This window comes from Malus sylvestris, chromosome 9, assembly GCF_916048215.2.
Source record: "Malus sylvestris chromosome 9, drMalSylv7.2, whole genome shotgun sequence".
Lineage (NCBI taxonomy): Eukaryota > Viridiplantae > Streptophyta > Magnoliopsida > Rosales > Rosaceae > Malus > Malus sylvestris.
In genome coordinates, this window is record NC_062268.1 from 10,215,139 (window position 1) to 10,240,420 (window position 25,282).

Here is a 25,282-nt window from a genome sequence, read left to right on the forward strand (position 1 = left end):
CCAAAACCCAGTTCGTCCGCCCCCCCCAACCCACCCAACCTGCAGAAAAAGAAGAAGAAGAAGAAGAGAGAGAGAAAAGAAAAGAAAGAAAAGAAAAAAAAACAGGTAGGGGAAGAAGATGGGTTTTCAAATTTGGGCCGGGGGGGGGGGGTTTGACAGGATAAGAGGGAGGGAGGGAGGGGGAGGAGGTTTGACGGGATCTGGGGGGGGTGTGACGGGATTTGGGTGGGGGGGGTTCAGGTATGGGGTTTCCCGGGGGGGGGGAGGGGGGTTGATGGGTTTTCAAATTTTATTTTATTTTTTTGTTGAAGATTAAGCAGGTAGGCGAAGAAGATGAAGCGGGAAAGGACCAAAGGGTTTTTTTTTACTTTTTTTTATAATTTTAATATTTTAAAAATATTAAATATTTTTTTTAGTTTTTAATAATTTTTTAATAAAAAGTGGGTCCCGGATCAAGCCACGTCAGCATTTAACTGAGAAATTCACGTCAAGCTAACAGAAGGTATAATATTGGCACAAATTAGTAAGATAAGGTATGACATTGTAAATTTTAAAAGATGAGGTATGAAAGTTTCGTGATACCAATAATTGAGGTAGTTTTTTGTACTTTACCCAATTATGTTTGATAAAAATGCTTATAAAAACAATCTTAAAAAATTAAAGGAAGATATTGGCAGCATGAAAATAGACAAATACCTTTAGGGTGCGTTTGTTGCACCGGACTGTCTCGGACTGGACTAGCTTCAGGGACTAAGCTGGACTGGCTTAGACTAGACTAAACTGGACTAGCTTAGTGAAGCGTTTGGTGCAGTGTCGGACTAAGAAACAGGATAATGAAAACAGTACTGTCACCAGTTTGATGTTTGCTCAGACTAGGACTACATTATTGTTCTATTTTAATTACTTTTTTATTAAAGATATTATTAAAATTAATAATATTTGATGAGAGTGAGACTCAATAAAAATACAAAAACCAAATTTTCTTGCCAACGAAAGAAACATACATGATTCAAGAGTAGCATTGTTCCAAACAACAATATAACAAAGTGTTCTCCCAACAAATCAAACGATGTTACATGAAAGCAACAAATCAAACATCTAATAACTAAAGAAAATAAACCACCGTAAACAAAACATAGATCATGTAAAAGAGGCCTTAATCGGGCATCAAAATTTGATACAACAGCTACTTTAACACCTGCTTTCCTCAGAGCTTCAACCACCTTCTCAGCATCAGGATCACAGAGATGCCAAGCCTATGAGAAAACAAAGAAAAATATTATAACCCCCTTCACACCTCTATATTGCTATACAGAAAATGGTACTTAAATATCACCCAACCTTGTCAGTCGTATAGTAGTTATAAAGTTCTTCAAAGCACTGAGAATCGGAACAGCCAGTGGAAGAACTGACTATATATTGCCAGAAGGGTCTCCCATCATTTACATATCTACAATGAAAAAAGAGAAAATGCTCACCTTAAAGATAAAAGATAAAATCAGAGAATTCACTCCAAACATGGCATAATACTGCTAAACTTCTGCATTAACTAATTGAGATTAAGGGGGACACTGAAAAGAAACAGAAAGAAAGGATTCACTTCTACTTGACCAATCCCATTGAAAACACGATGGCTAGACGGGAGAAAATTCTACGCTAGACTTTAGGGGACTGTCAATATATTTCCAAAATACAAGGAACCACAAGACCATTCCTACGTCTTCACATTTCCTTATCCAGTAGCCCTCCGCTCCCCCATCACCACACTCGGGAGATTTATCTACTACAACTAGTAGTCGATCCCATGATCTATTAGGTAGAAAATGCAAAAGGTTCAAGGTAGAACAAGCATCGTTCGATAACTTCCTCACTCCCTCCCATTGAAGCACAAATTTAATTGAAAGTCTGAAACAGTTCAATCTTTGCCATGTTCAACGGTCAAGCCAGAACGAGACGGGTGATGAAATCACAAAAACTTATGTATTCATATGGGCAGTAAGAATGGAAACCTTGAGCCATCAGAAGGGATTAGATCACAGTAATCCTTTTCACTGTTCCAGTCCATGTAAATGGTTATAACCTGGATCTCAAAGCCCTTGCGCAATTTCCCAACATCATCTGGCAGACTTACTACAAATTCTATCAACAATCAAGAGCGAACCCTAAATCAAACATTTGTGTCAAGCCATGGATTATATGAGATCCCAAACAAAAAGCTAAGAGCATCTACTGCACCAAAATCTGATAAATACTTTAATCCACCCCCCCAACACACACAAAAAGTAGAAATTCTCACTTCGGATTACAAAGTAATTGAACAGCAGAAACTGACAAATATGTGAAAGAAAGAAATTTCGCATCAAAATTGACAGAACATTGAAAGAAAGCAAGGATTTTTAGCTAAAAATTGAATTAATTCGAGATGGGTTGAAAGAATTACAGTGAATTTTGTGACAGAGACGAAGCAGAAGAGCGACGGCGGCCAAGGCGTTCGTTTAGGGCAGGCGGGGAGCAAAGAAAATTGAGAGGGTAACCTTGAGTAGAAGTTAGGTTGGACTGGGGAAAGAGAGCTTGTTCTTTGCCGTCGATCGAGCAAGGCGAGGAGTCGAGCGAGACGACGCGAGAGAGAGGTAGTCTTAGAAGTCCGCTCAGATTTGGGGGGTCTCGCTAGGACCACCTAACGAAGGAGTTAGTGAAAGCGAGTCCCACTTAATACCATTAAACTTAGTCCTGGTAGCCAACAAACAGAGGATTACACTAAAAATTAGTCCAGTCCAATCCAGTCCAGGTTAGTGAAGCCAAACAAACGTGCCCTTAAAATTTTAGAATAAATTGTAACAATGGTTCTTTCAACTTTAATCAAATTGGAACAATAGTCTCTCAACTAAAAATCTATTACCATTGGTTGTTCAACACATCAAAAAGTGTAGCTATGGTTATTTTCGTCAACTTCGTTATAATTTTGTTAAAATAAGTTATGTTGGAAAAACCATTGTTATAATTGAGTTAAAGTTGATGGACCATTTCTTCAATTAGGTTAAACTTGAGGGACCATTTCTCCAGTTGTATTAAAGTTAATGGACCATTGGTAATTGATTTTTAGTTGAGGGACCATATCTGCACGTTTTGATGAGTTAAGGGACCAATGATAATGTATTTTTACAATTTACTTAAATTGAGTTAAATTAAAGGGTCATTGCTACAATTTACTTAAAATTTTATTTTAATTTTTGAAAACCCCACCGCCACTTTCTCCAAAATTTGGCGCTTGTTCTGCCTTCAACTCGCTCTGTTCGTCTCCCTCTCGCACAGCCGCAGAGATCACAACACCACCTGCAAAACGACGCCGTAACGAAGCCAAGATGGTATTCCTCCACCAGCAAATCCCTTCCCGCAAACGGCCGCCCCCCTCTTCTTCCGCCCCTTCTTGCCCTCCCCCCAAATCTTCTAAACCCACCGCCACCGCGAACTCAAGCAATCCAACCCCAAACGACGCCGTCGAAACCCCAGACATCGATAAAATGGTCTCTATTTTAGCCGACGCTGGCTGTACCCTCCTCAACCACTCCGGCCCGCCGTGCCTCCCTTCGGACCTACACAAGCTCCGCCGCCACCTCCACCGCACCTTTTCCTCTTCCGAAAATGCCTCTGTTCTTCTCTCCGATTTCCTCTCCGGCCTCTCTTCCTACATCAACACACCTAATAACCTCCGCAGGTGAGTAACTTCCTCGACTACTTCTAGTCTTCAGTTTCAAAATTTTCTATTTCCTGTTTGGCTGTCGAGAAAATCTAACGGAAAATTGCTCCTACATTTTCAGGATTCTCAACGCCTCCACCAGAAGCGAGAGCGTACTCCGCCACTTGCTGTTGGTGCCCACTATCCAGTTGCAAATTCAGAACATGCTTCTCGAGAAGCTTCCAGAATATTTCCACGTGTATACGCAACATTCCGGTCCGTCTCTGTCCCTCGAAGACGACGTCGCTAGGCTGATCATCAATCACTTCCGGTGGCTGGATTTTCTTGTTGATCCGAATGCATTGGCCGAGAAATTGATGCAGGTTCTTTCGATTTGCCCTCTGCATTTGAAGAAAGAGATAATTGGATCGTTGCCGGAGATCATCGGCGATCAGAATAACAAGACTGTGGTTGAAGCTCTCGAGAAATTGCTTCAGGAGGACTCGGCTGTAGTTGTGCCGGTGCTCGATTCCTTTTCGAACCTTAATTTGGATCCAATGTTGCAAGAACAGGTTTCACATTATCCTTTATTATCTGTTTGGTTGGTCAGAAAATTGGGAATATCAAATTTTCTAGGAAAATGAGAAAACAAGAAACTTCATTTGACTTAGAAAGAGCATGATTGAGTATTCCCAGTTTACGGGTTGCTATTACACGTACATAGGATTGAAGTTTTCTCTTTTGAATTTTCTAGTTGCACCTGACTTTAAATTTGCTTCAATTTGAAGGTAACCACCATAGCATTGTCATGCATCAGAACAATCGAGGCAGAGCACATGCCTCATCTGCTTAGGTTTCTACTGCTTTCAGCAACACCGTCAAATGTCCGGAGAATAATCTCACAGATTCGACAGCAGTTAAAATTTGTTGGGGTATCAAATTATCGCACATCACAACAAAAACTCAAAGGAAAGTCATGTGCCGACAACACCGAGGCTTCTATCCTTGATGCCTTGAGATCAAGTCTTCGATTTAAGAATGTATGTCTTCTGCCAGTTGGTCCTTAAAAGAAAATTTTTGCTTCTTATAAATTTCCCCTAAATCATATATTTGCTTCCATACGAGTTGTGTAGATACTGTGTCAGGAGATTTTGAAAGAATTGAACAGCCTAGAGAAAGCTCAGGATCACAAAGTCATCGATATATGGTTACTAATGCTGATATACATGAATGGTGAATCCCTGCAAAGGAGCGTCGAAAAGCTATTCAAGAAGAAAATTATTGAGGATTGCATTCAGGAAGCTATGTTTGATCAATGCATTCATGGACACAAAGAGCTTGTACAGGTATCTGTGGTCACGATCGGGTATCAAGGAATGGATTCAGTCTGAAATACAAAATTAAGTGGTGTTTCTGTAGCCTTATTTGATTCTGCTTTTTTATTTGTTGTTAGGATTATTTTCTATCTTTCATTTCTCTGTCCGAGTACTTGTTGGCTTGCAAGGAGCAAAAATCCAGGGAGTTTGGCATGCATATCTATGTTTGTCTTTTTGAGGAGTTTGCCGATATGTATTCCAGACAGGAAGTAAGTGGCCTATATATATATATATATATTCTTTGTTGGTTATATGATATTTAAAATAAAGGTCTATTCTGTGACTACTATCATGACTTTCACAGGTTCTTGGCTCGCTAGTTACCCACGTGGGCTCTAGTGTGGGTTTTGAAGTTGGTTCTGCTTTAGAGACCTTGGCTTTGCTAGCCTCCAAATATGCACAGCAGTTAATTCCTCTTTCTTCTCATATTAGCGGTATGATATTAGTCTGTGGTTCATGTTGATTTGTCGGACTCTGGAGTAATTGTTTTCCAAGAAATGCATGATGAGTTCTTTGTTCCGCAATCCAGGTATTTTGGATTACTTAGAGGGATTTAGTGTTGAAAATCTGCACAAGGTAGGATGCTGCATTTCTTTATCATTCTTGGCACAAAAGTGTTGAATCACCATTTCACTGGCCTTACTACAGTGCAGGTCTACGAGATTTTTGGCCATCTGGCACTTTTGGCTCGGTCTAGTGCAGAATCTTATGGTTCTTCCTTTGTGAATGAACTTTTGATGATAGTACGCAAGCAGGTACCAAGAATTATTTTCTTTTCATTTGGAGCACTTCAACATAAACATGATCAAACGTCTTTGAACCACACATTTATGTGTGATCATTTTTTTACACTTTCTGGTAATCCAAATTGATCTATTCCATCCCTCTGTTTGGCAGGTCACTCATCCTGATCTGAACTACAAGAAGATGGGCCTGGTTGGAACTCTGAAGATTGTTTCCTGTCTAGGAGATGCAACTGATGTTACCTGTCCATCCCCATCTCAAGTAAGAGCCAGCAGCATTTCAGTTTCACTCTTCCATAGTTAGGGGCACATACTGTTAGTAAGATAGTAATATTTACAAATTCTTTTTAATAATTAGAGGAAACAAAGAAAATATGGAAACCTGCAAAATACATTTTAATGTGTCCAGGTGGGTTCACTTGTACTTATTTTATATTGTCAATATAGTTAACATCAAATATTTTTTGGTTTCCAAAATTTTTATTAAGGGACGTCCATTCACCATTATTAAACACATTGGCAACAGAAATCTAATTGTGACGAGGCACTGGAGCTCTTGAAGACTTCTTTGGACTCTTGCAGACAGCTGCCCTTACCTTTGATTATGTTTTATGACGAACTGACTGAAACGTTGGATTGTAAATCACTTCATCCAACAGTTATAGAATGGTCAGTTGGTTTCAAAAGCTGGTGTTTTCTTTGTTATCATGTTAGCAATTTATCAAAAGCTGGTGTTTTCTTTGTTATCATGTTAGCAATTTAATTTTTTTTACAAGTAATTGTTCTTTATTTGGAAGAAAGCTAATCTGCATATTTCAGGATTGGGAAACATGTAGGAGAGTTTGAATCCCTGTTTCTGTCTGATCTTGATGGTGGGAATTTGGCTGTTAAGGACTCATATTGTGGTTTAGAAGGTGATTCTGTGATGCAATATTTCGTCCTCTGTTTTTTTTTTGTAGTTTTTTTTTTTCCTGATGCTACTAAGATTGTGCTGTATAAGCAATTAATTGTGGGTGAATTAAAGTTGCCATTCTTTTTCTCATTGTAGGGGAGCTGTGGATGAACTTGGATGGTGATATATCACCTATTTGTCTAAACATTTTGCCATTGGCTTCCTCTACATTGCAGTAATATTTTGGCCATACATTATATCTATTATTGTACATAAGGTTTTCTCCACTTGATATCTATGATTGCTGAAGTTGGAATGTTGTTGTGTGCAGGTCTTCTTCTTCTTTACAAGTTCTTCCTGCTAACTTCCTTTTATTAGCTGCAGTAAGTGAAAGGTGGTTATGGCTGATCTGATTATGACCTCTGTGATAAAACTTTAAACTTTTCTGTCAATTTTCAGATTGAAAGGTTGACAAACCAAGGATCTCTTGGTGGAATTGATGCACTACTTGGCTGCCCTTTGCACCTGCCTTCATCTAAGGTCAGGCGAAGTAAAATGCTTTTGTCAACAGCGTCCAATAGTTAGACTTTGGTTTATACTAAAGTTTCTTACAGTTGAAGCTGCAATCCACATTTTAAGTTTGTAGAAAAATATCCCTGATTAACACTATAAGTCGCACACATGTTCAGATACAGGCACAGAGAGATTGCTCCAGCTAACTTATTTACTGCAGAATTTGAGAATTATTATTTTTCCATAAAATGAACTAAGATATTATTGTTAGTTGGTTTGGTTTCTCAAATTTGTGTAGCCTGCCAGTGTTGGTGGCAATGTCCTACTCTGACATGTGCTGACTTGTGCATTACCAGTATTTATTCGGATCTGAGTGGAAGTCTCTGACAGGGAAGCAGAAACAGATTATATGTGCGTCTCTATTTTATGCTGCCAATTGGATACGGGAACTAGTAAGTGGAAAAGCTTAAAAGATATTACCTTGCATTTAAATTGTGGTTTCTGACTCTTTATGTGCCATGCTAGCTCAATGCCTTCTGTACACAAGTTACTGGGAGATTTGAATTTACGAGCCAGGCCACAAAGGAGGATATACTTTCCAAGCTAATGAAGCGCTTGAGAAACCTTGTGTAAGTTATTGTGGTGTTAATCGCTTGAAAACATGTTTTTAAATTTGTAAATCAGCTTTCTTGTGTACATGAACTAGCTTGTTTATTACAACCTCTTGATCCCTGAGTACTGATGGAGACAATCTTAACAATACAGATTCTTGGAAAGCATATTAAACAATTGTATTGAGAGGTGCTCTCTATCTCTTCCTGAACTTCATCCTTATGCTGATATTTACCGGTCTTCCCTCTTAAGCCAACCTCACCATATGGTGAACATTGAAAAGAAAATTGAGCATAAGAAAACACATGAGGCCACCTCTCCAAGAGGCATGAAGAAAAACAAAAAGACCTCAAAAGCATCAACAACATCAGATACCAATGGGAAACTCCGGCAGCCCACATTATTTCATGTCTTGGAGAAGGCAGGAGTTCTAACAGGCCAAGAGGTGCCAAATGAAGAATCTTCTTGTTTAACGTCAAAGAGCAGGTCATATGAGTCATCAGAGAAAAATTCTTCCGACTCTAACGAGGCTACTGCTATAGAAATTTCTGCCATTGCCAAGGCTATCTATGCTCAGAGATTTAAATTCAGACCTCTGCTGGTTCATTGTTATTCCATTTTGGGGTTTGCAAAGGTATTATGCTTCATGATGGTTGGCCTCTAATAAGGTGTTCTTATGGTATTGATTTTGATTAACCACACTTCTAGGCCACTGCATTCATTAGTGTCACTGTTCAGTATTAGTGAAGGAAGGTGATTCTCATAGCCCAATGCACAGGTCTTCAAGTCCAAATAGAAATCATAAATCTAATACTCTTTTTCTGAATGTGGCCACCTCTTGGTTCAAAACTCATTCTTAATTAGATTTTGGCAAGAGGTTGTGAACTTGTACATTAGAGTGAGTAAAGTTATTTATATTTCTTTTCTTTAAAATGCAAGCAATGGATAAAGGTACTGTTGAAAAGTGTGGAGTATTAGTATCAAATGGTCTACTTTGGAGTGATTTGTCTTGCTACATATTAATTCAAATGTCAATTGGTTAGGTGTCAAACGACGCACTAACAGAGTCCATAGCATTTCTTGATCTTGTTTTACAAGATTTGCAGTGTATTTGAAATTTTGATTAGAACCATTATGCAATTTTTATTTTAGTTTTTCATGTATTTTATGCAGAGTGAAGCATCCTGTTGTCTTGATGCTGCTGCTGAGGTACCCACCAACTTGAGTCATTTTTGTTATATGTCGTAAACAAAGTTATAAAGTTATAACATTTATGTCCATTTTTGCGGGTGCTAGTTACCTCTATATCTGTACCTTCTGCGTGATCTTCACTACAAGCTGTATTACTTAAATCCTGGAAAACAATTATGGGGCAGAGGCTTGAGTCCGCCAGTTGGGTTCACCAGGATGACAGTGGATGAATTCTTGAGCAAAGTTAAACCACTCTTTCCAAGTATTAAGAGCCATTTTGATAGTGCACTTTTAGTACTTACGGAAGGTAAGAAAGTGAAGTCCAAATTTGATGGATACACACTAGAAGGATGCCACTATCTTCTTTTAATCTTTAAGCATCACTCTGCAGGTGATGAAACTTGTGAAGAACATTGGAATATTCAATCTACTTCTGCTGGAAATCCAGACATTCCCAATCTTGTACATTCAAAAACTGCAGTTTCTACTTCAATATTCAAAAAAGTGCTTCATTGTTTCAATGCGGTGAAATTCCATTACCTTATCTATCACCTCAATGAAATGGCATCTCTCTCTGTCTCTGTATTGTGTGTGTGTGTGTGAGACCTCCCATCCTTGGCTGATAACTAAATGAGTACTTACACTGTTACACACAAATTTTAAGTTTGAAATGAAAACTACTAAATCTTTTGCTTTGGTTTTTTAAATTACAGATATTAAACCTTCCTGGTATTCAGACAGACAAGCCAGCTCTCTCATATCTGCTAGAAGCATTCCAGCCTACCAAGATCCCAGATAGTTTTTTGGAAGGGATACAGCTTAACCTTTCCCCTGGGACTTCAGAATATTTATATTTTGGCGCTTATTCATTTTTTGAAGGCGTCTTGGACATAGGTACATAACTTCATTCTGTTTCCTGATAGCGTTCAGGGTGCTCATTGATTGTCACTTTTTATTAAGCCACTTACATATTCATATGGTCCCTGCAGCCTGCTCTCTCTCTTTTATGCTGGCGTCAGAGTCACTTTTTACTCTAGAATCAATTGTATCATCGGTCCACAAATTCATCAGCAAGATGGAGGGACTTGGTAAAAACATGCACTCAGGATTTGTCCAGGAGGCTCTTCCTACTTTGCGCAAGAAACTTGGTATTTCTGCCGAGAAGATTTTAAAGCATAGATTTGATGAAAATCTTGAGAATGGTGGGAAGTGCAAAGTGAGCAAACTATGTTTCTAGCTCTTATTTCTTGCACATGCTTGGAAATATATTTGATCCATATTATGATATGTGTGTATGCTTGTCAATTTTATTTTCTAATTTTTTCAGGGGGAAATGGTACAGAAAATATTGCGCATTTACCTAGAAAATAGAGATTCCACTTCTGATCGGCTGGAACAGCTAGCCTGCACTATTTTGCCTGAGGTGCATATTTTTGTTATGGACCTTGGTCTGTTAAGAGTTTCAGTAGACACTATTTTTCTCAATTTGTTTTAATTCTGCATCGAAGAACTGGTTTTAAAAGTTTTGGGTGTATGATTATAACATAACCACTGTATGGTAGTCAGCAATTGCTGACTGTTTTTCTACTTTTTTTTTATTAGTGGACAAAGGGAGAAGATGATGAACATGGTTTCCCATCTCTAAGTTCTGGAACATTTGTTGTGTGGTACAAGATACTGGTAAGGCTTACATTTCCCCCTTTTATCAAGTTTACTGATACTCTTTCTTGACAGAGATAGTAACACAAGTTGGTGTTATGTGCAGCATGAAGAGAACCTAACTGTTCTTAACAAATTGGTGAGATGTAGATTTATTTTTGAAACGTTTCAAAGGACTAAGAGTGTTGTACTTGAAGTGCATTTGGTGAGAACTACTCATGTTGATTCTCTCTTAGGTCAAGGAAGCTGTTCTTCTGAAGAAAGCGAGAGCTGGTGCTCAACATAACATTATTGAAAAGCTTCTAAGCAAGCTACAACAGTCTGTAAATGTGGTTGTGTCATTAGTTAACCTTTGTAAAACTCATGATAAGGTAAATAAACAGGACTCCAAAGTTCTCTAAATTAGCATCTGTTCTCTTCTTGATTTACTCATTTTGTGTAATAAATAATAATCGTCTTTATTATGTTCAAATGCCACCCGGGTAAGATACTCTTGACATGCCAATATCATGGTTCAGGTGACTTTGCATGCCATGGCTGTTGGGTATGGTGGGAAGTTCATTGATTCCTTCATGAAAGGTATATTCACGACACTTTACATATGATTAAATGAGAAGTGTCTGAGGCGCTAACATCATTATGTTTCCAGTTTTTGACTTCTTACAGTCCCATTTTGAAGTTCACAGAGAGGATATAATCCACTTGGTAAGATCTCTTGAGCAAATGCATAAATACATCTTAATGATTGGAGTCAAGTTTTACCCTTAATTTATCCGGAAAGCAAAACTTATCCTTGTAATGAATTAGGTTTTAGAGCTTCAAAAGGCCACAAGAACAATACAGACCCTATGTTCAGAAGCAAAGGTAAGTCTTAAATATATATTTTTTATTTTTATTAGATTTTGGACTAAATCATCTTCACCCTTGGAGTTTGTTATCGTACAATACCATTTTATTTTTTGTTTTGTATTGTGGAAGGGTTTGAGGCAAACAAGCATTACCAGAAAAATTCCTGCTACAAAGAGATCTATGGAACGCCTTTTGTTCTCTGTGAAAGCTCTTCTCCACACATCCTCAAATGGATGTACTTTCTGGATGGGTATGTATGAATTGTTGTTTTCTTTTGTGCACTGCGTGGGTACTTGAATATGCTACCTCGAACTAGCCATATAATCTTCTCATAGCCTCTTGCAACGTTTATTATTTGTAAGGGTTAGAAATGTACTAGATAATGTCAATGTATCCTTGCTCTTTGTTGATTACCACATCATCATAACCAGTATTCAGTTTCTTCCCATGCTACAATGCATTTTCTTTAATCTCCTTGGACTCTTGAGTTATTTCCCTATTGTTCCCGAGTTCTGTATTGTGCTTGCGGTAAGAGAGGATATAGAATAAATTACCAACTAACTTGAATTTGATTACTTTCAAGTCGATGTCTTACTTTAACCACATAGTTGAAATTATCTCTTACACAAGTAAATCAAACCTCCCAACTGATTGCAGTCGTTTACATGAATACTTGGCTATTACCACTGAGCTTTCATTGTTAGATGCTTAGTGATCATGCGATACATACATCTTTAATACTTTCACCAGTGTCATTTTTCTCTTAGACCTTTCACACCTTAAATTAAGTTGCGGTTTTCATCTTCCGGTTCACGTTTCTTATTTATCGTTCGTTGCCTGCTCTTGCAGGCAGTCTGAAGCATAAAGACTTGCAGGGTCAGGTGGTGAGTTCCCAAGTGTATATGGATACTGAGGATGAGAATGCTGGTGAAGAATCAGCAGAAGCCGCTGATGAAGAAGCAGCAGAAGCAACTGATGATTATCAAGCTGAGAATCTTGATAGTGAGGAGGACAGAGAAACAGAATGAGAAATGCATTCAGGAAATTTAACCATATTGACTGGAGCCCAACCTTGTGTGAGTTCAAATTTTTTTCGAGTGTTCAACGAAGTAAAACGTGCAATTGAGTGGCTTTCTATTCTCGGTTTCTGAGTTGCGTTATATCGCCAAGAACTGAAGATAAGATAGAACCTTTTTTTTTCTCTCCTTGTTTGAATTATGATTAAATTTGAAATTGCATATTGAAAAGGGATAAACTTAATACATGAAAGATAAAAGAGAATTCTACATTTAGTGTGTCAGCAGTTCAATAGCAATTAGTTTAACTGTTATACTTAATAAATTCCATGATCCAAATTTTGCAGGACCTCTAAGAATTCTCAACTTCTGATGATCTTGGACAACAAATTATAAGTGGGCAGCACATATTTATCAAGTTGTAGTTCCGAGTTAACAGCAGCAGCGTACAGACATGCAAGATCCTCAGACACGGGTTGGATGGAGTGAAGAGAATCGTACCAGGAAAAGTCGGTACAATCTACTTTCTCCAGTTTTGGAAATTCTATCCCGCATGTCAACCCCCTAACTATAGATAGCATTCATTCACAGCAGTACTTATGCCGGGTATAGATAACTGTTTAGCTGGATCTGGGTATTCTGAATCTTTTTGTTTATTTGGGATTTGATAGATTATGACAAAATGTACTAATATTGTTTCTGATAACAGAGTTCAACCTTGTATGAAAAGGTACTACTGACAAAAAATGATAGCAAATGCTATTGAACAAAACAAGATAGCACATAGTGCTTTCTGTTCTTCAGCAACTCTTCTGCATTTTAGGTCCGACGAGGTCCTGTTGCGCGACCTGAAATCAAAATTACCATAACGTTAGTCATCAAGGTAGGTGCTTATATTATGATCGTGATATGAAAGACAACGGATTGATGGATCTAGTTTGTATTACCCTGTTCGATGGAAGGAGATCTGTCTGAGTAGAATTGCGGCAAGGGAGTGCCGCCATCAGCCTTGTCACGAATCTATCAGACACAACAAAACAATTGATCAAATGAAAGTCGAGGTCATATATAACTTGAACATGGTTGATAGACTGTATTTGGGATAAGCGAGTAGGAAAAGTGTCAAACCTGGTTGTGTGGGAGCTTCACAGCTGTGTACGTAGCAGCACCAGCTAAGGCACCAAGTGTGGGTGCAACCAAATAGATCCACAACCCCTTATAGTTTCCGGCAGCCACAGCCGGACCCAAAGTCCGGATAGGGTTCATTGAGCCGCCCGTTGTTGGTCTGAACAGGTAAATACAATTTGATTTAGACAAACTAGTAAAGTTAAATGCTGTTAGTTTTATAGCAAAAAAAGTTTACTCACCCTGCCACAAGAATGTTGAGCAAAACTGTCGCTCCAATTGCTACACCTGCCAACTCCCCCACCTGCATCAACTTAGAAATAAGTTTACATCATAGATCAGAGAGAATCTGGACTGCAGCAACGTAATAGCGCAAGCATGCACGCACACATACCGCACGAGTATCAGTGGCAACGGAAGTGACAGTGAACATGAGAATGAAAGTGACAATGAACTCGAGTGCAAAAGCTTGGCAATGGCTAACAGAAGGAACCGTTACTCCACCAGACATGAATGGATGAAAAACACCCTTCAGAGCGAAACTTGCAGAGATGGATGCTGAAACCTGTGCTATTATGTAGAGGGGAACTTGGGTCCATGGGAAGTGTCGAAACGTTGCAAAAGCAATGGTGACAGACGGGTTTAGGTGTGCTCCGGAGATGTGGCCTGTGGACAAAATCACTGCCATCACTGCTAGGCCTGCGCATGCCGCATTGCCTAGCAGCGTCTCCGAACCTTGATACTTTTGGTTCACAATAGGGGCTGCTGCTGCTGAAAATATCAGGATGAAGCTCCCCACAAACTCGGCTCCAAGCTGTAAATACACATGCATCATGCGTACAAAATATATAGCTTAATTTGATTTCAAAAGTTAGAAAATCTAATAATTTTGTTGGTGTGTTAAACAAGAGATACGTACAAGAGGTGCGTACCTTCCGGAGCAAAGTGACATGAGGAGCATGGAAGCTCGACGGGGAATTGGTTTCTGGCATTATGGCAGAAGAACGAAGGAAGAGAAACAGTACTAGTAGTTGGGACTTTGTTTACACATACAGGGCTTATAGGCCGGAAACCACGACTTGTTTACAACTTTACGTAGTGCTTCTAGGCCGGAAATTGTGAGTATGCTGCTACTAGGTACTGCTACTAGACAGTTTGAATCAGTTCTTGCGCCTTAAGAAATCTTGACCTCCAATCAAAGCTGTTGTGCATCGAGTGAACTGGGCGATTTAGTTCTTTTCTGTGACTCAAGCGAGTACGGGCTTGAAATATTTACTAGCGCAGAACGTCCTTTACATTGTAACTGAAAGCAAATACAAATGAAAAATAGTAATAAGAACTGAATACAGTTTGAGACGAATCACTAAACTAAAAACAAATTCGTAACAAATCACGATCGAAAATCCATACCAAACACAATGGTTTTGCCAAGCAATCTTTAAAAGAAAATCAGGAATCTGGATCAGTTGATATCGTTGAGATAAGTTATATGTTGAGAGACTTGAGTTTCGGACGAATATGTAGTCATCCTTATATAATGATCGTCAACCCTAACTTGAGTGAAAAGCAATCGAAACATTTAGTCACTTTCCTTTTCAAATCTGCACGAAATTTGACTCGAAGATCACGATCCTGATCCAATCCTTAAGAATATTTTTTTTCCTGTTTGGAGCACGAAATCTTTAATAATCATCATATTATTATTACAAATTAATACCTATTAAATTGTAAACGATTTGCAAGGAGAGCGAGTATTGACGTTTCACCTCTTATTATTCCTCATGTGATTAATAACTCAACACTGCAAAAGAAAAAGAAAGATTTGAGCACAGAGAGCCAATGCTTATTAATCACGATTTTATGTGGATGCGCAAGTGTGTGTCTCCATTTTTGAATGTTTTTGCAGAAGTTGCTTTGCTTTAGCATTTTGAGACAAGTTTGTGAACATCATCATGTAAAGGCCTAGCAATTCAAGTGGTTGAGAGCATCGATTCAATCCCTCTAATTTCTCTAGTATCGCTTAATCCCAAGTTCTATTAAGTCATTTGCTGAGAGTGAATCTCACATCAGAGAAATAAGAGATTTTTGCATATACTATTGAATTAGTGGCCAAGTGGCCAACTTTCGGCTAAATAAAATAAACAAAAGGAGGTAGACAACATCATTATGTTTGTTGAAAAGATAAAAAAGATCATGATGATGTTTGTAGAAAAAAGTTAAAGGCTAGCAAGTAGCCTTATTATTGGTTTTGTTTTTGGGTGCTTTCTTATTTTGATGAAGGTGTGCAGCCGAATGTGAGAGAGGGAAGAGAACACCATTTTATTTTAGCAGCCCTATTTGAGAGAGCAGCAGAGCAGCAGAAAAGAAGAGACTGTCTCAACTCTCATTGAAAGAGAGCTCATCTCTTTGGTTAGTAATCATTCACCAAGGTAGTTGTTGTTGTAATAGTTTTGAGCTTTGTATAGAGAGAAAATTATTCATTATATTTCTCTCTATTTGTTTCTTTGGTGTGTGAGAGCTATTGGTTGTATTGAGGTTTCAGGATGTGAGATTGCCAACACTTTGTAAACTTCCATTTGGTTGATAGTGGATTATTGGGTGAGCTCCTACTGCTCCGAAGACGTACTCCAGTTACACTGACTGTTGAGGAACCTCGTTAAAATCTTGGTGTCTTTTATATTTTGTTCTTGCATTCCATTTGATATATTTCCTGTGGGTTAGCTTGAGTTGGTTCCAACGGGTTTGGTGCTATCCTAGCACAACAATTGGTACCAGAGCACTGGTTGCTCTTGGGTACTGTCTAGTTGCCAAAGATGTCAGATGTGTAAGATGAGAATCCTTTTGGAAGCAGCTCTGGGTTTGCAAGAACTACGGTGCAAAATGCAAAGTTCGAAGTGGAAAAGTTTGATGACACAAACAACTTCGGGATGTGGCAATGTGAGGTCAAAGATGTGTTGGCTCAACAAGATCTACTTGCCGCTTTGGGAGAGAAGCCAGAAGCTATGTCGATGCCGGAATGGGAGAAATTAAATTTGTGGGCTTGCTCTTCAATTTGGTTGTGCCTTGCAAAAACTCAGAAGTATTTTGTGATGCGGGAGACAATAGCAAGTGTGTTGTGGCAAAAATTGGAAGACAAGTATATGACGAAGAGTACAGAGAACTGGCTACACTTGAAGAAAAAGCTCTACCGCTTCCAATACAAAGAAGGTACAAAAATGATTAGACACCTTGATGCTTTTAATAAGTTGATTGCTGACTTGTTAAATTTAGATAAGGATATTAAGGATGAAGATAAAGCCTTAATATTGTTGAATTTCTTTCCGGACTCTTATGAGCATTTTGTTACCACTATTATGCATGGTAAAGAAATTGTGAAATTTGAAGATGTGTCAAATGCCTTGATGAATTATGAAATGAGGCATAGAGATAAAAATCATGATAATACATCCGAAGCTTTATTTGTTAAAGGTAGATCATCGGAGAGGAGGTCCTCTTCTAGTAGGAAAAAATACACTCTCGACCTAGAGGAAACTCTAAAGGTAGAAAAACCTTGGAAAGAGATGAATGTGTCTTTTGTCATAATAAGGGCCATTGGATGAAAGATTGTCCTAGGTTGAAGACCAAAGGAAAAGAAAGTTCTGAAGCCAATGTTGCTGAGGTTGAAACATATTTTTTTGATTTTGCTTTAACCAATTCCTCATCATTTGATTGTGCTACTAAATGGGTGTTGGATACGGGGTTGTACTCATCATATGACTCCTCACAAGGATTGGTTTTCAAGCTTGAAAGAGTTTGATGGTGGTGTTGTATTCATGGGAGACGATAATCCTTGTACAACAAAAGGGATTGGTACAGTTCGTTTGAAGTTGCATGATGACATGGTTAAAGAGTTGACAGGTGTTCGTTATGTACCAAATTTGAAGAAAAATCTTATTTCTTTGGGCACTTTAGAATCCAAGGGCTTCAGGTTTCATTCAGATGGGCAGACATTGAAAGTTATTTATGGTGCACTTGTTGTGATGAAAGCTCCTCGATGTGGTCATTTGTATCTATTGCAAGGAAGCACCGTGACAGGTGAAGCATCTGTAGTCTCAGAAAATATGGGCACATCTGATTCAGTACTACTAGACTGTGGCATATGAGATTAGGCCATGCCGGTGAGAAAACTCTACAAGGGCTTGTGAAAAAATGTTTTCTAAAAGGTGCCACAACTTGTAAGCTTGATTTCTGCGAGCATTGTGTCTTGGGAAAACAAACTAGAGTGAAGTTTGGTACTGCAGTACATCAGACGAAGATCATTCTTGATTATGTGCATTCGGATGTTTAGGGTCCTACAAAGACTCCCTCTTTGAGTGGTAGACATTGGTTCGTGACCTTTGTTGATGATTATTCAAGAAGGTCTTGGGTCTACACTATGAAGCACAAGAGTGAGTGTTGAGCATTTTCTTGAGTTGGAAGAAAATGGTTGAGAACCAGACTGGGAGAAAGATTAAAATTTTACGATCCGATAATGGTGGAGAATACACATCCGACCCTTTCTTTAAAGTTTGCAAAGAGGAAGGGATTGTGAGACATTTTAGTGTCTAGGGAACTCCACAACAAAATAAAGTTGTAGAAAGATTGAATCGAACCTTGCTTGAGAATGTTAGATGCATGTTGTCTCAGTCGGGTTTGAGCAAGTCGTTTTGGGCAGAGGCATTTACTTATGCATGTCACATTATCAACCGGTTACCCTCATCTGCTATTCAGGGTAAGACACCAATGGAGGTATGGACTGGGAAACCTTCTACTGATTATGATTATATTCATATTTTGGTTCGCCTGCTTATTTTCATGTAATTGAAAATAAACTTGATCCTAGAGCCAAAAAGGCTATCTTTCTTGGTTTTAGTAGTGGTGTCAAAGGATACAGGTTGTGGTGCCCAGAGATGAAGAAACTGGTAATCAGCAGAGATGTGACATTTGATGAAGAAAGTATGTACAAAGACTCTGAGAAGAATGTGAAAGATGTCCAACAAGTGGAGCTTGAGAAAGTTGCCTCTGGTACTTCAAATCCTATTTTCGCTGATGTCAAAGCCACTACAAGTGAAGAAGTTGGAGACCATGAGGATGTTGAAGAAGTTAAACTTGAAGATTATATTCAAGTTGAAGAGCAAGTTTCACCTCAAGAGTCTATTGTCAAGAACAGAGGAAAGAGACAAATTACCAAGCCAGCTCGGTATAGTGACTATGTTGCTTTTGCTCTTCCTATTATCATTGATGCTATTCCATCTAATTTCGAGGAAGCCATTGAGAGTGAGGAGAAGGAAAGGTGGTGCAATTCCATAGGTGATGAGATGAATTCTCTCTTGAAGAACAAGACTTGTGAATTAGCTAAATTGCCTAAGAGCAAGAAAGCTATCGGTTGCAAATGGGTGTATGCCAAGAAGGAAGGTGCTGATGAGAAAACCAATGTGCGATTCAAAGCAAGATTAGTTGCTAAAGGGTATGCACAAAAGGAGGGCATTAACTACAACAAAATATTTTCTCCGGTTGTGAAGCACTCCTCAATTCGCATTATGTTAGCTCTTGTTGCACAGTATGATCTTTAGCTTGTACAACTTGATGTGAAGACGGCTTTCCTACATGGTGATTTGAATGAAGAGATCTATATGTGTTAACTAGATGGGTATACAGTGAAAGGGAAGGAGAATGTTTTTTGCAAATTGAAGAAATCACTTTATGACTTGAAGCAATCTCCAAGGCAATGGTATTTGAGGTTTGATAAATTTATAAGAGGCCAAAATTATTCTAGAAGTCAATATGATCATTGTGTGTACTTCAAGAAGTTGCAAGATGAGTCTTTCATTTATTTGTTGATATATGTTGATGATATGTTGATTGCCTCAAAGAATGTCGAAGAGATTGAGAAATTGAAGAAGAAAATGAAGAATGAGTTTGAGATGAAGGATCTTGGTGAAGCGAAGAAGATCCTTGGCATGGAGATCACTAGAGATAGAGAGAAGGGTTTGGTCAGTTTGAATCAAAGACAATACCTTGAGGAGTTGATTCAGAAGTTTGGAGTTCATGATTCAACCAAACCGGTTAGTACCCTTTTGGCTTCTCATTTTAAATTGAGTTCTCTACAATGTCCTAAAACTGATAAAGAGAAGCTGCAAATGAAAAATATACCATATGCAAATTTGGTTGGCAGTTTGATGTATGCAATGATATGCTCTAGACCGGATATTGCTCATGCAGTTGGCATGGTGAGTCGATATATGCATAATCTAGGTAAAGAGCATTGGCAAGCAGCTAAGTGAATATTAAGGTATCTCCATGGTACTCAAGATGTTGGTTTATGCTTTGAGAGAGATGACTCTGGTATTGGTCATTTTGCAGTTGGTTATGTTGATTCAGATTATGTAGGTGATCTGGATGGAAGGAGGTCTACTACAGGCTATGTGTTTACTATGGCTAAAAGGGCAGTTTGTTAGACGTCCATTTTGCAGTCGTCTGTTGCCTTGTCTACTACAGAGGCTAAATATATGACAGTTGCTGAAGCTATAAAGGAGGCCATTTGGATACATGGGTTGATTAGAGATTTGAGGGTTGATCAAAAGCAGGTGGAGGTACATTATGATAGTCAGAGTGTCATTTATTTGGCTAAGTATCAAGTTGATCATGCCAGGACCAAGCACATAGATGTGCGGTATCACTTTGTGCGTGAAGTCATTGGTGAAGGAGAAATCATTCTCTAGAAGATTCCAACTAAAGACAACCCTGCTGATATGTTGACTAAGGTTGTTGGTGTAGCCAAGTTTGTTCATTGCTTGAACTTGACTCACATTTTGCTTATATAAAGAAGGCGTTGAGTAGTAGGAGTTTTATGGAGCATTTTGGCTCGGCTTGAGTTATTCTCTTGCTAGTATTTGGGAGTGATTTTTTGTGTTGATTACTAATTATGTTGTTTTGGCTTGTCATGGTGTTTTCGGAACTTGGCCAAGGTGGAGATTGTTGAATTAGTGGCCAAGTGGCCAACTTTCGGCTAAATAAAATAAACAAAAGGAGGTAGACAATATCATTATGTTTGTTGAAAAGATAAAAAAAGGTCATGTTAATGTTTGTAGAAAAAAAGGTAAAGGCTAGCAAGTAGCCTTATTATTGGTTTTGTTTTTGGGTGCTTTCTTATTTTGATGAAGGTGTGCAGTCGAATGTGAGAGAGGGGAGAGAACACCATTTAATTTTAGCAGCCCATATTTGAGAGAGCAGCAGAGCAGCAGAAACGAAGAAGACTGTCTCAGCTCTCATTGAAAGAGAGCTCATCTCTTTGGTTAGTAATCATCCACCAAGGTAGTTGTTGTAATATCTTTGAGCTTTGTATAGAGAGAAAATTATTCATTATATTTCTCTTTATTTGTTTCTTTGGTGTGTGAGAGCTATTTGTTGTATTAGGGTTTCGGGTTGTGAGATTTGATGCGAGAATTACTTGACACACAAATTAAACCCTCTTTTTGACAATTGTAGTATAGATGTAAGTAGGGTATCGTTCTAGGCCGGGGATTAGGAGGGATTGCTAATCTATTCTAAATTAATTTAAAAATATTAAACAAGACTCAAGGACACAAAACTAGGCTAAAAACTCTAATAACTCGAAACACACTTAGAATGACTCAAAATAATGAAAACAATCGAATTGGACACTAGGAACTGAAATGGACGGAAATTGAATTAAAAGACTAACAACAATGAAAATTAACTAAATAATATAATTTAATAATGGGGGGTGTTTGGTTTTGATGAGAAGTAAATTAAACTTAAATAAATTACAGAATTGACAAAAGCATGAAATTAAGGTGAAAGGATAGGTGACGGACTAGCTAGAGGGTTCTTCTCCACACATGACACATATGCAACCTAAATTGATTTTCAGTTGTTTTTTCAATAAATTGTAAATCTCAACGCCCCAAATTAACCGTGAATTGCACTAATTAACCCTTAATTTTTCCACAAGTTATTGGGTTGGATGATTGCATACGACAACCCAAAACATTTCCTACAAGTTCCCTACATGAATTGCATAATAGAGAAACAAGCAAGAATCATTAAGTTCTATGAAAAACATAAGCATTGACGAGGCACTCGTTACTATGATTTGCATGAAACTTATGTCAAGAATTTACTTAACATGATTGTGACTAGCAACCTTTACTACTTGTGAATATAAGTTCATACCGATTAGGTGAAATTCACTTATATTCTAGCATCAAATTCATGCATGTAAATTAAGTATGCATCCTTAATCGACATACAAAAATTAGTTATCAATCAAGCAGTTAAGCAAATTAAATCACAACTCAGAAATCACAACTGAAGGTAATCAATTCATATTACAAATATATTCATGGCTTTGAATTAACCTCTAGCCAAAATAAGTTTATTTACACATTATTAAAATAGAAATAAAATAGAAGTTTGGAAAGATTAAACCGAGAGAATCTGCTGCGTTCGTGCCCACACTGCCAGTCTTTATCCACTCTTCCTGCCTGACCCTCTTCCTGTGTCTCCCCGCCAGTCTTCTTCCCTCTATTCTCTTTTATTCTCTTCCGCTGCCCACTTTGACTAACCTCTGGCTGCGCCAGTCTCTCGCTGCCAAAGGCAGCACCTAATCTCTCCCTCTCGTTACTGACTTGCTGACCAGTCCTTGCTCAAGCTGCCAAATGGCAGCCCCTGACCTTCTCCCAGTACTGCAAAGCAGCTATCTCCCCTGCGTCTCTGCGAGCCTCTGCCCTTTATTATTTTTCTGTTTTCTTGAAGGCAGCCTCGCTGCCTTCCACCCCTCTCCCACTGATTTCTGTCCTGCTCCTTTTACTAGCTGCCAGGCAGCTATTCTTTTATTTTTCTTTCCGATCCGTTTTCTGCTTTTCTCGCTGGTTTTTGTATTGCTGTCATGCACTCCTTCTTTTCTTCTTTCAACCCCCACAACAACTCTTGTCCGTTGCTTTTAACAAAAAGCAAGTTCCCACCATTCCACTACTAATCCCATTTCACTAACCCTATTCCATATTAAATATCCGGTTCATTTGATTTGTGGCCTTGCCACATCATGCTGCTTATATATTTATTATTATTATTTTTTATTTGCTTAGTCGAAAGGATGAATGAGATGTTAGTTTTGACGAATTTATTACATAAAATTTCACTTGTGCCATTTTTATTTTCTTTGCATAACAAATCCTATAAACAAAAAAATAACGTAAATAGCTCAAAAATATAAGGAACTAACTAAGAAAAGACGAGTGAATTTGAAGTAAAAATATATATAAATATGATCCGATCAAATACCCCCATACTTAGCTTTTGCTAGTCCTCGAGCAAAACAAAGAAAACTAGAACAAGAAGTAACAAGAAAAACATTAGCTTCCCCCTATGTGACCCTCATAGAATTTCATTTAAGAATACAAATCATCAAGAACCATAGCTGGCACCAAACAAACTAATCCAAGTTCATCTTCCTTATTCAAATATTAGCAGTAATCTTTGAATCATCCTTGAAGTGTAGTGTGTGAGATAGCCATGCTAATGCAATTTCAAGTTTTTATTTTTAAAATCATCATATGCAAACTAGCGACATTCTCACTGGATATGCACTCAATCACACATGTGTTTAGTTTTAATGTGTTTCGCTCAAAGAATCAAATGTGAAATTTCTACCATAAGCTTGCATAAAGATCACTTCTCCACAGTCATAATTGCAACACTTAAATCAAGAGGACTTTTATTGGATGGAATGAGGTTTAGGGAGAGGGTTATTGAAATGAAAGAATAGGTAAACACAAGTTCCAAGCTACATTGCAAGCAATTCTTTTCTTTAGATTTATAAGAACTCAACCTTTCCAACGATTCTTTTAGCACCTCCAACCACACCCTTAAACTGAAACTTGAACAACTTTTTATTTTCTTTGTGTACAATCTTTCTTTTTCTTTTTCCCCACACTTATTCTTTTGCCAAACACCTTCAAAGTACTTCATAAACGTTTCTCATAAGACAATCTTGCATTGCTCGCTTGGAAAGGGTAAGGAAAAAAAGTTTCAGGTATAAGGGTAGACATATCTGGTGATAAGAAATAAAAGGCTCAACAAACACGGCTCAAATTGGCAATCTAATGATATCATTTTTCTTTGGGAAACATGGTTATTTGGGCCATAGTGGTAAACCTAATGCCTCTATCATTTCCAAGTTCATGCAATCAATGACAAACATTTCGAAAGATCGTTACGCAAGTTCTAGAGATGTATCTCACATAAGTTCATCACACATGAAAGAATAGGAGTGTATGAAAAATGCACACACTTTCAATCGGCTCAAAAACTCACATAGGATGTATATGGTCACTAAATTCACATATGAAGCTTTAAGTCATACTTTAGTTTCACATTAACAAGGCTATGTGCATTTGGTTTTTCAAAGATGATCAAACATGTACAAAACTAACAAGAGAATTAGGAATTTCACAAAACACATGTTAACTAAGTTCTTGATGATCATGGTTCAAATTTGATCCAATTATATCATTGGGTTGGGAAACTAATAAAAATCTAATTCAAAACAATAAGGGAAACAAGACAATATTTTTGGATTTTTAAATTTTCTGATTTTTTAATTTTTTAATTTTTAAAAATTTTTTTTTTTAAAGAAAACAAAACTAATTAAGAAAACAAAAAGCAACAACACAGAAACAAATGAAACCAGTTCGTAGTTGAAGGTACAAAAAATTTCAATTTGGTCATTTTTTATACTCTTTACCCCCAAACTTAAACTGGACATTGTCCCCAATGTCAGAAAACACTATAATGCAAATAAAAATAAAATAAATAAATAATAAGAAACAAAATAAAGCAATTGGACTGAAAACTTCCCTAGTTTGCAGTAAAATCAAGCGATGACCCCCAAACTAAAATTCTGCAATCAACTTCAAGGGTGGAAATAACCAAAAGTTCCTGCAAAGAAAAGAAATAATTCAGTTAAGTAACACAAGAAAATATAAAAAAAAATTGCAAACGAAAAATTGAAAATCACGATAAAAGACAATGAATAGAACTAATAAGTGATCATTGGTCGTGCTTGTTGACTTTCCACAGCTTTCCTCTTGAACTGGGTGACACTTAGCTTTTTACTTGCAAGTGATGATTTGATGATATTGTACGGCGAAGCTTTGCTCTTTGGTGATGTTGTTGAAGCTCTTTGAGTTCTTCAACTCAGATTTCTTCTGCTCTCGAGTTGATTGTGCAGGCTCAATTCCTTATTTGTTCTCCAAGCAGATGTGGCAGCTTCTCTAGTTCTTCAGCTCGGACTCCTTGTGCTGGGTTGATTGTACGAGCTGCATTCTTCTCTGCTTGTTTCCTCTGCACGACGGGCGGGCACGAGGTAAAGGTGTTGGTCTGTTTCTTTCTTCAATCTTTCCAAGTGCCCACCTCTTGCTTTCTTTCTCCTTGTCCCTAGCTGAATTGTCTCCACATGCTTCGAGGTATCATTTTCACCTCCCTTACTTGTCCCCCAAGTAGATGTGGTAGACAAAACGGAAGCATAAGATGAAGAAGATGAGTACTCGAGAGCAAGGCTAGGTAAGCAATCAGGAAGGGGTTCCAGG

At 38.0% G+C, this 25,282-nt stretch overlaps 2 protein-coding genes across 2 annotated transcripts; one reads left to right on the plus strand and one right to left on the minus strand.

The window, feature by feature from the left end:
- Positions 1 to 3,228: 3,228 nt before the first annotated feature.
- On the plus strand, positions 3,229 to 13,334 carry LOC126634015 (uncharacterized). The gene is made up of 32 exons (XM_050304499.1): positions 3,229 to 3,715; positions 3,819 to 4,248; positions 4,465 to 4,716; positions 4,810 to 5,022; positions 5,130 to 5,261; positions 5,357 to 5,486; positions 5,582 to 5,628; positions 5,706 to 5,807; positions 5,950 to 6,057; positions 6,322 to 6,464; positions 6,615 to 6,709; positions 6,844 to 6,922; positions 7,019 to 7,070; positions 7,147 to 7,227; positions 7,557 to 7,652; positions 7,726 to 7,829; positions 7,966 to 8,446; positions 8,986 to 9,021; positions 9,109 to 9,310; positions 9,395 to 9,528; positions 9,717 to 9,897; positions 9,993 to 10,219; positions 10,331 to 10,426; positions 10,606 to 10,683; positions 10,769 to 10,801; positions 10,899 to 11,033; positions 11,181 to 11,241; positions 11,312 to 11,367; positions 11,470 to 11,526; positions 11,641 to 11,761; positions 12,361 to 12,587; positions 12,875 to 13,334. Exons 1-31 carry the CDS (start codon positions 3,363 to 3,365, stop codon positions 12,537 to 12,539), a joined length of 4,494 nt encoding a protein of 1,497 aa, XP_050160456.1. The 5' UTR covers positions 3,229 to 3,362; the 3' UTR covers positions 12,540 to 12,587; positions 12,875 to 13,334.
- Positions 13,165 to 15,137, minus strand: LOC126634016 (probable aquaporin NIP5-1). Its single transcript, XM_050304500.1, has 7 exons — positions 15,063 to 15,137; positions 14,585 to 14,955; positions 14,047 to 14,466; positions 13,895 to 13,956; positions 13,656 to 13,812; positions 13,475 to 13,547; positions 13,165 to 13,375 (listed from the first exon to the last, which is right to left on the minus strand). The coding sequence occupies exons 2-7, from the start codon at positions 14,642 to 14,644 to the stop codon at positions 13,347 to 13,349; spliced, it is 801 nt and encodes a 266-aa protein (XP_050160457.1). The 5' UTR covers positions 14,645 to 14,955; positions 15,063 to 15,137; the 3' UTR covers positions 13,165 to 13,346.
- Between the last annotated feature and the right edge of the window lie 10,145 nt (positions 15,138 to 25,282).

Excerpts from the sequence above, each read along its gene's own strand:
- LOC126634015 (XM_050304499.1), top strand. The coding sequence starts at position 3,363 with ATGGTATTCCTCCACCAGCAAATCCCTTCCCGCAAACGGCCGCCCCCC. Across the intron at positions 5,808-5,949 it reads TGATGATAGTACGCAAGCAG|GTCACTCATCCTGATCTGAA; the intron begins GTACCAAGAATT and ends TCTGTTTGGCAG. Across the intron at positions 6,058-6,321 it reads CCTGTCCATCCCCATCTCAA|AAATCTAATTGTGACGAGGC; the intron begins GTAAGAGCCAGC and ends CATTGGCAACAG.
- LOC126634016 (XM_050304500.1), bottom strand. The coding sequence starts at position 14,644 with ATGCCAGAAACCAATTCCCCGTCGAGCTTCCATGCTCCTCATGTCACT. Across the intron at positions 13,813-13,894 it reads CTCAACATTCTTGTGGCAGG|ACCAACAACGGGCGGCTCAA; the intron begins GTGAGTAAACTT and ends TTACCTGTTCAG. Across the intron at positions 13,376-13,474 it reads ATCTCCTTCCATCGAACAGG|GTCGCGCAACAGGACCTCGT; the intron begins GTAATACAAACT and ends TTTTGATTTCAG.